This window comes from Lepisosteus platostomus, chromosome 10, assembly GCF_059453375.1.
Source record: "Lepisosteus platostomus isolate fLepPlt1 chromosome 10, fLepPlt1.hap1, whole genome shotgun sequence".
NCBI lineage: Eukaryota > Metazoa > Chordata > Actinopteri > Semionotiformes > Lepisosteidae > Lepisosteus > Lepisosteus platostomus.
In genome coordinates, this window is record NC_142620.1 from 36,305,199 (window position 1) to 36,319,621 (window position 14,423).

Below are 14,423 nucleotides of genomic sequence, written 5' to 3' on the forward strand. Positions count from 1 at the left end.
TATAAACCCATACCGCGGGCATCTACGCGTGCGCCAACGTGCCCTACCGCGGTTCGTGATTGGCTGGCTAAAATGACCGACAGGGGCACTTGTTGTGCATTGGTCAGTAGTGAAAAGATTTAATCATTTAATCTCTTTACTGTGCACATTTTAATCCGCTTAGTATTGAATATTTATATGGAATTTTACAACTAAAGGGAATTTTTCGTAGCTGAGCATAAAAGGAAGAAGAGCATAATGCATCTGAAGGTCATAAATGATGTTAATTTAGGAACATAAACATATTATGTAAACTGTATATTTCTGGTCTTGGTATTTTAAAGAAAAAATACACATCAGTATTCCAGTATAATAGGGAATATAATATGGAATCGCGTATCTAAAGAAATTAATAACGATATAATTATATTCATATACCATAGCACAAACAGTAGTATGGCTGTTTCACAGCTTGTCATGTGACTGTATCAGTGGCGTGATGGTTTAAGTGCCTGACTTATAAGTGAGAGGTCAGGTGTTCAAATCCAGCTATTGCCACGTGTTTTCTTTTAACAAACAATTCTTTGAAAAAAGAAAATAGCAATATTACGGACTTGACTGTTGACTTTTTATATTTCTAAATATCACAACATGTTCAAATCTAAGTCATTAATAACAGCGAATAGTTTCAAACTGCTACTGATTACATCAATATTTGAAAAAAGTTAATCCTGTTTTTTTATGGTCTGTAGCTCAAATCCTGCTTAACTAAAAATTAGACACAAGAAGAGTATTATTGGACAATGCTGTGAGGCTAAAGAAATCAATAACTATATTAATTAAAAGATCTTAATATATTTAACGCATACGCCTGACATTAGCGGGTGTGTCTGCTCGTGGTGACGTCACCGTCTTTCCCTCTGAATTTCTAGTAGGGACCTGTACCGTGTGGATCCCTTTAGATCTCCCTTCAGATTTAAAAGGTTATTAATAATATCTTCAGTGTTGCATTAACATTGGAATGTTGGCGAATAGTGATTACAAACATTAAAATCTACTTGCTTTATACTGTTCAACTGAACAATCTTGCTTTTATAAAATATGCCACCTTGTTTAATGTATACGATGCTGTAATACGCCCCTGCTTTGTTTCACGATGGTATGAAAAATAAATCTAGATGGTGAGAAAGCTAAGCTGAAAGTTAATAGCTTAACATTGGACAGTTCTTCAAAGTGTAAAAAGAGGCGATACGCAATGTGTCTTCTTCATACATTTTCAGTTTACAGACCGTACAAGATCATTTTTTATGAATAATGTCTTCCGTATCGCATTAAAATTGGAACGCTTTTCACAGGTGTAAATCCACCTATTTTCTAACTGGTTCATCCAGGTAACAGTTTCGGAACTTACCCTCCCCCCTGCCTATCTGACTTTCTTTTTAACCCTTCTGTGCCTGAATTGTTTTTTGTGCACAAAAAGTGGTCATTAACTATCAAAACCTGTTTTTATTGCTTTTAAAGTCATGCAATTTCTAAGTTAAGCGGGAACACATCATTACATCTCATTATTTATTTATTTTAAACGCAAAAATTTGATTGCCCAGCCAATGGGGCGTTTATAATATTGTGGCATTATTATATAGGACGGACACAGGACTTCCACCAGGTATTCTATATTCTATATTGATATGTGTATTGCTGTTTCAGTGCATGTCACATGACTTGCCTTGGTGGCATGACGGTTTAAGTCACTGACTTATAACCCTGAGGTCGGGTGTTCAAACCCAGCTGTCACCGTCAGTTTTCTTTTAACAAATAAACAAAATGTGTAGGTGGATGCTACACATTGGTGGTGGTGGAGGGGAGTCCCCATTACCTGTAAAGCGCTTTGAGTGGAGTGTCCAGAAAAGCGCTATATAAGTGTAAGCAATTATTATTATTATTATTTCTTTGAAAAACTAAAATAGCAAATATTATTGGCATTTTTTATATTTCTAAATATCACATGTTCGTACACAGCAGTACCACAGGGTGTAGGGCGCAAATTCACATGCACCCGAAAGCCCTACATTAATATTTTGTTTTTCTCTCTCTCTCTGCCAAATTTCACTCCACTGTCTGAGTCTGTGTACATTGTTTGTAAACACAATTTACACTCAACCACATCAAAGATCACAAATCAGTCCCAGTATATGGGATATTGCTGTTTGATCTTTGATCTGAGCTTTAATAGAGAGCTTATCTCTATTAATATAACTATTGAGTGGTATCAAATGCAACTTTTTTGGATAAATGACACTTTTCTAAATTTTATTTGAAAAATAAAAATGATGGTATGAAAAATAAATCTAAATAGTGAGAAAGCTATGCTTAAAGTGAATTAAGGGACTTAGAATGTAAATCATTATCAATGTAAATCATTATCTTTGCATTCTAAGTGAAACAGCCATACTACTGTTTGTGCTACAGTACATGAATATAATCATATCGTTATTAATTTCTTTAGATACGCGATTCCATATTATATTTCCTATTAATCAAATTCTAAAAGTATGCTTCTGTTTACTCCAGTATCGAGCGTATTCACAGAAAAGCTTAAAACTATCACTTTTCCGAAATAACCAAATGTAAGACTTTGATGCTTAAAATGTTTAGGGAGTACTGGTGTGTCTTTTTTCTTTAAAATACCAAGACCAGCTATATACAGTACAGTTTACATACAGTAATATGTTTATGTTTCTAAATTAATATCTTTTATGAGCATGTGAAAGGCATGGTGAATTGGAGAGTCTCAAGAATTACTTTGTATGATTGGAAACAAATGCGTGATTGGATCAACGAAATGCTGTGGTGTTACTTTTTGTCAATGAAAAAATAAAGTATTTTCGTTTACAAAGACGGTTACAAAGAATGTGGACCAGGGTAATACTTTGAGTTTACAGCTTGTCCAAGGTCATTCATTATTAATACTATTAGTAATATCTTTGGTAAAGACTTTGATGCATAAGATATTTCTGCATAATTAAAATATTTATGATAAAAGTGGTAGGTTGTGTACTTTTGTCCAACTGAGCAATCTTGCTTTCATAAAATATACCAATTTTAATGTATAATGATTAACATGCTGTAATACAGTTTAAATTTAAAAGTCTAAAGAGTGTACAACTTAAATTCTCAATTGAATAAAGATTGTCCCTCAGCAGTGATCGGGGGTCGAAACCGGGTGTTTTCTGGCAACAGCTCAACTGTACAGGAGAGGTTGAGCTTTATTAGCTCCACCCGGCGGTAATTCCGGATACTGTAATCTTACTTGAGGTATTATGCGGTATTATATGGTATGACGAGTTATGACGTGTTATACCGCAACACCCCCACCGTGTTTTACCGTGGCATACCCCGCTCGTTTTGAATGGCTGCATCTGTGTATCTTTTCTTTCATTTCAAGGGTAACAGAAAATCAAATAATACATTTTTTTCTATATTTATTTTCTATCACTTTCTAACAGCATATGAATTAATATTTAGAACAGCCATATTCTGACAGTGTCATTTTTTTTTTCAGAACAATGAGAGCTGTTATGTTTATGAATTAGATTACATATGATCCTGCCTTCTTCTTCTGAAGAAACATGCTTACCTTTTTGTGGTTTCTCATTAACAGACCATGGATTAAGGGGACATAAACCTTATGCAAATAACAAAATGAGAAAGATTTTCAATAAAATGTGGAAAGATACATCAAAGTGGAAATATTTTTTTCTTCCAAATATCTCTTAATTGTGGTGTAATGCTGTCACGCCACAACAATACTGTATTAATCTCATAGCATAATAAGACCTACTTATGACTCTTTAACTGGGTCTTCCATTTCAGTGAAGACTTGTGATTTACTGAGAGTCTTAATGAAATCTCTACATAATTAGGCAAAGGTGTTGAACCACTATTAACAATGTGAGTATAATAATGCAGATAGCAGTCACACCTGCACTGATAATAAGCCTGTGTGGGATGTGACAGCAAAACTAATTATATGTCATCTCAGCTTAGCAAACACCTTAGTTTCTGCCTATTTTTCTTGATCCATATTAAATAACTGCCTACACTGGTCTACATTATGATCAGGACAAAACTTGCATTAAAATGTATGATGATTGGAGTAGAGCACCAGGGGTGTTTTGTGAAAATGCACCATATCTTTAAAATCTCATACTGAAAGCTAATTTTAGTTTGCCCTCTCACTTGCTTTTGCAGTTTTCGTTTAGAGAATGAATGCAAGTCTTGTAGGTGATGCAGATTTTTTGTGTTTTTTTAAACAAGTCTGTCTCTGAATTGAACACACAGTTTAAGTTTATGTACAGATGTCGTAAGATTACCTTAACATATTTGCTTTATTCATTTTGTGACAGGCAACACTCTTTATAGATGTTGTACTGTAAGCCATTTTCAAAAACATAAAGCATAAAGCAAGCTGCATAATCTCCATCACTTCTTATTTACAATAAAAACCTTCCTCTTTGACAAACATAAATTGATTCTACCACCTTGTTTAATCTGAAAAGCTATTTGCATTCATTGGCACCACAAGGAAGACTTTTGGCATACATTGTAGTTTCAATTTATTTTGAATAATACTTTTCCACAGCTCAGACACGTCTAGGCTAACATCTCCACTTCTGTTATCACCTTCACAATTTTATTTTTCAGCCTCTTGCAAATAAAGATATATTCCGTAATTACGAAAATACAGTAGTATTGTAATGTAGCCGTACAGTTTGAAAACATTTTTGGCTAATTTTTCCAATTTAATGGATGCTAGTTTTTCTGATACCAAAGTCATACAGAGTACATATAGAGTACATGTACAGTGCTTGTAATTTGCACAAACTCTCACTCTTGTCAATGGCAAGACCAGCCGTTAGCAACAACAATGGAAAAGATTGTTTCACAAAGTTCACAATTTTGTGCTTAATTCAAAATTTGTAAAATAACTCTATACTGTCAATACATTTTAAAAATTGGGACTGGATTTTCATTAACAAGCTGTAACAGTTCATTAGAGTTAATAGTCAACACTGGTATATCATAGATGAAAATTTAAAATTTTCTCATGTAAAAAGCAATTGAAGTCACTTTCTCTTTCTTTACTTAGTCATCCTTCTATCAGAAGTCTGTTTTAATGTAGATAACTGTATTTCCATGCCTGAGCTGGATTATTATGTGAGCAAAGTACTGATCAGTCTCTGCACTGATTATTTTATACATGTGTTCATGGGACAAATAGATCACTCGATAGTGAGTGCACACACATGTAACATAGATACAGTTGCAAGAAAAAGTTTGTGAACCCTTTGGAATTACTTTGATTTCTACATTTATTACTCATAGAAATGTGGTCTGATCTTCAACTAAGTCACAATAATAGACAAACACAATCTGCTTAACCTAATAACAATACTAACAATTGTACTTCTTCTTGTCTATATTAACATATTGTTTAAACATTCACAGTCCAGACTGGAAAAAAAAAATATGTGGACCCTTGTATTTAGTAACTGGTAGAACCTATTTTAGCAGCAATAACCTCCTCCAAATGTTTTCTGTAGCTGCTGACGAGACATGCACAACAGTTAGGAGTAATGTTCCTCCTTACATTCCTCCTTACAAAACTGTTTCAGTTCATTGATATTTCTGGGATTCCTTGCATGAACTCTTTAGGTCATGCCACAGCTTCTCAATTTGGTTGAGGTGTGGACTCTGACTTGGCCATTTCAGAACACAATTTTCTTCTGTTTAAGCCATTCTGTTGTTGATTCACTCCTGTGTTTTGGGTCATTGTCTTGTTGCATCACCCAACGTTAAGCTTCAGGTGATGGACTGCTACCCTGCTACCCTGATATTCTCCTGTAAAATTTCTTGATACAATTTTGATTCCATTGTTTCCTATATGATAGCAAGCTGTCTAGGCCCTGAGGCAGTAAAGCAGCCCCCAACCATGATGTTCCCTCCACCATGTTTCACAATTGGGATGAGGTTTTGGTGTTGATGTGCAGTGTTTTTTTTACCTCCAAACATACCATTGCATGTTTCTGCCAAAGAGTTAAACTTTTGTCTCAACCGTCCACAGGACATTGTCCCAGAGGCATTGTGGAACATCCAGGTGGTCTTTTGCAAACTTGAGACATGCAGCAATATTTTTTTGGAGAGCGGTGGTTTTCTCTGTGGTGTCCTTCCATTAACACCATTCCTGATTGTATGTGGAGCACACCCAGGTGGTATACCAGATGACCCTGGAAATGTGTTGTGTGCACTGAAAAATTGGGAATAAAAAATTGAATAATTAAACATTATGTAAATTTCTCATCTGTAATTTACTTTTAGAAAATTTGAGATGGGTTTTCATATTTTCTATTTTAATAAAATATGTGTCAAATACAAACTAACCTATGTCGATACTGTGCGTGCTAATACTTGAGTGTTCATACTCCTCTTGAGCTTTCAGAGCTCAGCTCCACATTCGCCAACAGAAAAGGTGATTGAAAATGAATCATACACGTACAGGACAAAAACTGAACGACAACGTAGGTCGCGAAGCGAACTAGAGAAGTTAAGACATTCTCTCTCTTTATATCTTTAAAACATTTTTGGATATTTGGAAATTCCCCCCAGACGGAGATATAAGGATCAAAATAGAGGACATTGCTGAGAAAATCAGGACGTATGGTAACCCTATCGGGCACCGATACTAGCTGAACTTGACACAGACAGCACTGATAGTGTTAGCAAGCGTCGGAACAAGGTAGTATGATCCAAATTAAAGTATTAAAGTACTCAGTGCTATTTTTATTATACGTGTGTGAGAGTGTGCTCCAAAGGGTATACAAACTTTTTCTTGGAATTGTAGATGGAAGCCATGGAAATAAGTGATTTGCAAAATAGAAGGATTTGAGAAGACACCAGAGAGATAATAAATAAGGGATGTCCAATTAAATATTTTGACTACAATAATGTGACAGGGCCTTCTGAGGTCTTGACATAGGACATATAAACCTGACAGATGCATTCCCGCTACACAGGCAATTGTAGCATTCATCTTGCTTGCCCTGGTCAGATTCAGAGGCCTTGCTAGTGCTAATCATCTGCAAGATCTAAAGGCAGTCTAAAGCAACAAAGCATTAGCTGCTGTCTTCCAGTGCTTCTTTGTCAGCTCTCTTATATTTATTGTCTATTGCAGCAAACCTTTTTTTTGTATTCTGAGAGAACCCATAATCCCCATTAATAAGTCTGTTGCTGCACCATTGCCTGATACTCTCATGCATGTACATACATTTCTATTCATCTTTAACTCCTATTGGATTTACTAGTCAAACATCTGTCAGGCAGTTTCCCCACATCAAATTCAAAAATTAATTTTATGTAAATGTTTGTCACAATATGAAAGACCTAGTAGCATATGTGTCAGCTACACCCACCAGAACATTTTAAAGTCTAATAAAAAGAAATATAAAGATGCAGGAAAAGGAATATTTTCCATAATGCCAATTGATTAAATATTAGCTTAACAACAAAAAATATATATTTAGCAGCCTAAAGCATGACATTTGTTTTTAAAGAAGACAATCACAAGGAAAAATGTTTATAATAGAACCTATAGTCATATAGTGTGTCATTAAAAAGCCAAAGTAAAAATAAATCCTCTTGATCTATATCATTCCATTACAACATACACATCTTTGATGCTTTGTGTATTTAGATCCTTCCCATTGTGTATCATTTTGTGAAATTGTAAAAAGATGCATACTCATTTATTTAAACTTACTAATACTACAAATCAACTGAATTCAAAATCTTTATGCTTAAATTAATTAACTCTAAGGGTAAGATAATTTACAGTAAATGTCATCAAAATTCAGATACCAAAAACTTCATGATCAAATGACACAGAGCCTTGCAAACAAATGACACAGAGCCTTCAAACTACAGGCATTTTAAAGATTGGGACTTCTATTTAAAGAACTTCTAGTACCTGGTTGCATTTTTAGAAACCTTAGTTTTAATAAAGCAGATCCCAGGTGTAAGCGAGTTCATAACATGAGAATTACTATTCAAAAGTTACTCTATGGATGTGAAACATCTGACTATACAAAGCAGAATAACACAAACTCATTGCGTTCAACCTCTCTTTAATTTGTTAAACTGTTCCTGTATTTTCTGTTTTTACTCAGATAAGAATAAACTACATATGCAGTTCTTTTTACACAAGGAAAGATGTTCTGTGCTCAATAGCTTTTTCACCACAGCACACATTATCTTACATTTTTTGTTATGTTCAGTCGAATAATTCTGAAGTCTCTCAAAAACTTTAAAAAATGTAACATAATATTGTAGGTCATATCCCTACCTGTCCTGGATAAAGTGATTAGAAAATAGCTGGACTGATGGATACCTGTAAAAACATTCCAATTTAAATGCAATACAGAATATATTATTAATAACATTAATAATGAATGAACATGAACAAGTTAGGAAAAGTGAATACTGTCAATAGGAGAACAGTAATAGGAGGAGTAAAAAGCCTTACATCAAAATTGTACATATATTTTATCATTATAATCTAGAATAACAAAGTGGTATTAAAAAGGCCACTGAAATATGCACTGAAATGTGTGAAAGGGTCTGTGTTTAATCATGGACAAAATCCAAGTTATACTTTTAACAGATAGTCCCTCAGAGTGTTCAGTGCTTTCTTGTTGTGTTGCCTAACTGCAGAGGGGGGACGGTGTCAGGAAGGCTGCAATTGAATTGGCAACTCTCTGTTCTTGTCTGCGAAGACTTTGGAGTAGTTTAACACCATTTCTATTTTCTGCGTGATGCAAATCTGAAGTGCAATGGAAGATGAAACCCACTGTAAATAAAATGATGTTTTCAATTGAAAATATTATGACATTTACATTTTATATAATGCAGTACATTAAGTATTCACTTCACATTCACGATCACTTAAGTGTACTGAGGAGTATCTGATATGAAGGAGATGGCCCTACGACTCTGGAGAAATTAGGACACTGGAGAAATTATATTGATTAAATATCATAACTGTATCAAACTGTCAAGTTTCACTCTCTTGTGTAACAATCATTACGTTTCAGAAATATGACGTTTTTTAATTTTTGAAGTATTCACTGCTAATAAGTTTCTGAGCATCATTAATGATAGTAAATAATGGATATAGATATATTTATTTAGCTCGTTGTGGCAGGGTATTTTATTAATTTTATATATCACATTATTTTCTACTTTACATTCACGGTCTCATAGCGTTACTGGGAACTTATCAGATGTTAAGTTGGGGAAGGGAAGACAATAGCATCAGCCCCAATCTCCACCCTCTGGACAGACAAGGGTGATAAAGGTATTAAAAAGTCATTCAAAGCAGTGCAGTGTCACAGAGTTAAGTGCATTTGTAAATTAATGAGAAGCTATGAACTCCAGCAGCACTTGTGTCAGGTGCTGGTTTTAAAATAAATCTTATTCCAAAAAGATTAACTACAGAACATCTTCTTTTTCTATTTCAGCTAAATGAGACAAACAGAAAGTCAAATCAGTCAAGATCTGCTGTTAAACAAGGGTCAAAAACATTTTGCATAACAAAACTGTGAAAGAAGCAGACCTTAAGTTTAGATAAGATATCTCCATATTTTTTTTATAATTTCGAAACCTTAGGTGATAAGCCTCAGGGACTAATTCATAGTATAATCAAAACAAAACACCCACAAATGTGAAACTGTGCATGGGCTCAAATACTTTTGCCTTTGTCTTCTTTATCATTGGGAATAACAACATAAATAAGATAACAAATTAGAAAATCACTTCTTACTTATCTTATACCTTTGGTAATGTATTAATTTCAAAATAAATATTACTTCTTTTAATGGGAACATAAAATGTAAAATTTTTGGAAATTAAGAAAATAAATTGTACATAGTCTATATAGCTGCAAAATGTGCTTTACATTTGTCTTGAGACACCTATGAGACACCCTTGCCAGCTTTAGACTCCTGTGGTTGTTTTCAAATTTCTACCTTATTGTTTTCTCTCATGATTATCTTTGTGAATTAAATGCAATTTATACATATTGAGAGCTTTTGAACTTTTGATATTGTGTAATACTTTCATATGATCTTTATGGCTTTTCTAGCAAGACAGTAATTTAACCTTTCTGCATAACTCTGGCACAGTTTTGTGGTGGCATAATTTGGAGTAATGGAAAAAGGAACATTTTATTATGTCCTTGCCACTGTGCTATGCATGACTTGTCAGTCTCCAGGGGAGGCAGATGTTGACTCCAGGCATGACTGTTTGTTTATGGTAGTATGTTTGTAAGTTTAATGGACCACTGATTTTTTTGGCAGGTTATCATGCTAGGGGCAACAGGTGTGGGTGAGAGGTTGACCTGTGAATTTACTGATGTATGATAATTTATCATCAGTCTCTATGTTTTAAAATAATTCAAGCTTAAGTCAATAGTTAATTCTATGCAATTATGAGTGGTTTTAAAAAATACAAACTGGTTATGGTGACTTGAATTGTAACTGCAATTAATAAATATAAGTTGACAGGTGCTGTTGAACTGACAAAGAAGAAAAAGGGGCAGAAAAGGTATTTCTGTCCTTCACATGTATGCTGCGGTACAACGTTGTGGGTGTGTCGCAATAAATAGAGTCATAACGCATCATTTCGTGTTATAAGTTGTATACTCTTTAGACTTTTAAATTCAAACTGTGTATTACAGCATTTTAATCATTACACATTAAAATGTTGGTATATTTTATGAAAGCAAGATTGCTCAGTTGGACAGAAGTACACAACCTACCACCTTTATCATAAATATTTTAATTATGCAGAAATATTTTATGCATCAAAGTCTTTACCAAAGATATTACTAATAGTATTAATAATGAATGACCTTGGACAAGCTGTAAACTCAAAGTATTACCCTGGTCCACATTCTTTATAACCGTCTTTTAAACAAAAAGACTTTATTATTTAATTGACAAAAAGTAACACCACAGCATTTCATTGATCCGATAATGCATTCGTTTGCAATCATACAAAGTAAGTCTTGAGAATCTCCGATTCACCATGCCTTTCACCTGCTCATAAAATATATTAATTTAGGAACATAAACATATTACTGTATGTAAACTGTACTGTATATGGCTGGTCTTGGTAGTTTAAAGAAAAAATACACACCAGTATTCCATTCCTCCCTAAACTTTTTAAGCATCAAAGTCTTACATGTGGTTATTTCAGAAATGTTTTTACGTGCTCCTTCTGACCATATTATTGTACAGATGCAGCCATTCAAAGTGCGCGGTACACACACGTACCGGAGGTAATTGGCTACGGCGTCGCGCATTGTGACGCACGATGACGCGTGGTACCGCGGTACGTGATTGGTTGACCGACAGGGGCACTCGTGGTCCGTTGGTCTGTTGTAGAAAGATTTACAGTATACAGATTTCCATTTCTCCCTAAACATTTTAAGCATTGAAGTCTTTAACTAACGTGATACCAGAGTCAACAAGCATACTTTTAGAATTTGATTAAAAGGGAATATAATCTGGAATCACGTATCTAAAGAATTTAATAACGATATAATTATATTCATGTTGCAAAAAAACTGCAATGGACATAAAAACTCCCTTGCTTTTAACAGAGCGTTCCAAAATTTCTAACTACGAAAATTATTTAAACTGCGACACTTATCATTCAACCAGAGCTCGAAATATCACAAGGATCCCCAAGAGCACAGCAAAGACTGTATTAAAAGAATCGCGTATCTAAAGAAATTAATAAGATATAATTATATTCGTGTACTGCGACAGGGCTGTGTAGGGCTGTTTCACCTCTCTCTTCATGTGACTCTATTCAAAAGCCATTTAGCAAAGAGGGGATGAGAAGAGTGACAAACTAGTATACAGTACTTTAAAACATTAATAAAATAATAATAATAAAAACAATAATAAAAAAACATTGCCACACCTGGACCGTTAAACCAACGCATTAGCACGTCAAAGCCCATTGAGGAGCCGGGCGCAATAACTGTTTTGTCCCTTGATTTACTGATCTGCATTAATTACAGAAATCGAGTTCCTGCTCTTTGCAGACAACTTGGTCCTGCTGTCGCCCACAAAACAGAGGCTGCGGCAGAACCTGGCACTGCTGGAGCAGCACTGTCAGACCTGAGCGCTGACAGTCAATCTGGACAAGACCAGAGTTATGGTTTTCCAGAAAAAAAGCCAGACCTCCAGTAATCTTCCTGAAATCGTCGGATTATGAACGAATAAAAGCATCTTATTAAAAACACGTTTGCGTTTGCATAATATAGCTCCCAAACAAACGCAAGCGTGTTTTTAATAAGATGCTTTTATTCGTTCATAATCCGACGATTTCAGGAAGACTACTGGAGGTCTGGCTTTTTTTCTGGAAAACCATAACTCTGGTCTTGTCCAGATTGACTGTCAGCGCTCAGGTCTGACAGTGCTGCTCCAGCAGTGCCAGGTTCTGCCGCAGCCTCTGTTTTGTGGGCGACAGCAGGACCAAGTTGTCTGCAAAGAGCAGGAACTCGATTTCTGTAATTAATGCAGATCAGTAAATCAAGGGACAAAACAGTTATTGCGCCCGGCTCCTCAATGGGCTTTGACGTGCTAATGCGTTGGTTTAACGGTCCAGGTGTGGCAATGTTTTTTATTATTGTTTTTATTATTATTATTTTATTAATGTTTTAAAGTGCTGTATACTAGTTTGTCACTCTTCTCATCCCCTCTTTGCTAAATGGCTTTTGAATAGAGTCACATGAAGAGAGAGGTGAAACAGCCCTACACAGCCCTGTCGCAGTACACGAATATAGTTATATCTTATTAATTTCTTTAGATACGTGATTCTTTTAATATAGTCTTTGCTGTGCTCTAGAGGATCCTTGTGATATTTCGAGCTCTGGTTGAATGATAAGTGTCGCAGTTTAAATAATTTTCGTAGTTAGAAATTATGGAACGCTCTGTTAAAAGCAAGGGAGTTTTTATGTCCGTTGCAGTTTTTTTGCAACATGAATATAATTATATCGTTATTAATTTCTTTAGATACGCGATTCCATATTATATTCCCTTTTAATCAAATTCTAAAAGTATGCTTGTTGACTCTGGTATCACGTTAGTTAAAGACTTCGATGCTTAAAATGTTTAGGGAGAAATGGAATACTGGTTTGTATGTTTTCTTTAAAGTACCGAGACCAGCCATATACCGTATGTTTAAGTTCCAAAATTAATATAGTTTATGGCCTTCACACGCGTTGCAGTATGCTCCTATTCTTTTTATGCTCAGGTACTAAGATTTCCCTTCAGTGGTAAAATTCCATATAAATATTCAATACTTAAACGGGCACAGTTAAGACATTAAATATACATATACATACTGTATACAGTACAGTTTGCATACGGTAATATGTTTATGTTCCTAAATCAATCTCTTTTATGAGCATGTGAAAGGCATGGTGAATCGATTCTCAAAAATTACTGTACTTTGCATGATTGGAAACAAATGCGTGATTGCGAAAGCTGTGGTGTTACTTTTACAAAGACGGTCAATGAAAAAAAGAATGTGGACCAGGGCAATACTTTGAGTTTACAGCTTGTCCAAGGTCATTCATTATTAATACTATTAGTAATATCTTCGTTAAAGACTTTGATGGCGACAGCTCAAACATGAGAGGTTGAGCTTTATTAGCTCCACCTTGCTGAAATTCCGGATACTATTCTTTTGCTTGCGGTATTATAGGAGAATTTACTGTAACTAGCGGTATTTACCGGTAACTCGCGGTAGACTGCGTACAGCGCACCGGAAAATAATGCGGTATCGCCCGCACATTTTGAATGGCTGCATCTGTATGTTTATATACTTTGTGAACATTGATCGTTTTAAATTTTTCTGCTAATATGGTCGTTATCAGAGTAAACAAAAGCATACTTTTAGAATTTGATTAATAGGGAATATAATATGGATTCGCGTATCTAAATAAATTAATAACGGTATAACTATATTCATGTACTGTTGCACAAACAGTAGTATAAGACTTTCAATTGATATGTCTATTGCTGTTTCAGTGCTTGTCACATGACTTGCCTTGGTGGCGTGATAGCTTAAGTGACTGACTTATAACCCTGAGGTCGAGTGTTCAAACCCAGCTGTCGCCATCAGTTGTCTTTTAACAAATAAACATTTCTTTGAAAAACTAAAACAGCAAATATTATTGGCATTATATTGACATTTTTATATTTCTAAATAGCACAACATGTTCGGATTGTATGTACACAGCGGTACCGCAGGGTGTAGGGCGCAAATCCACGTGAGCCCAAAAGCCATACATTAATGTTGTGCATTCACGTGGT

General features: G+C 34.9%; 1 protein-coding gene across 2 annotated transcripts in view; it reads left to right on the top strand.

Annotated features, from left to right (window-relative positions):
- The window catches only part of pcdh11 (protocadherin 11), a 504,202-nt gene that overhangs the window by 319,139 nt on the left and 170,640 nt on the right, over nucleotides 1-14,423 (top strand). The window contains exon 5 of one of the 2 annotated variants that reach the window (XM_088648933.1): nucleotides 6,104-6,268. The exons of the other annotated variant lie outside the window; for it this stretch is intronic. Coding sequence (XP_088505059.1) covers nucleotides 6,104-6,156 — 53 coding nt within the window. The 3' untranslated portion in view covers nucleotides 6,157-6,268. Of the gene's footprint in view, nucleotides 1-6,103; nucleotides 6,269-14,423 lie in introns of those variants that run through there. 2 annotated transcript variants of the gene reach the window in all.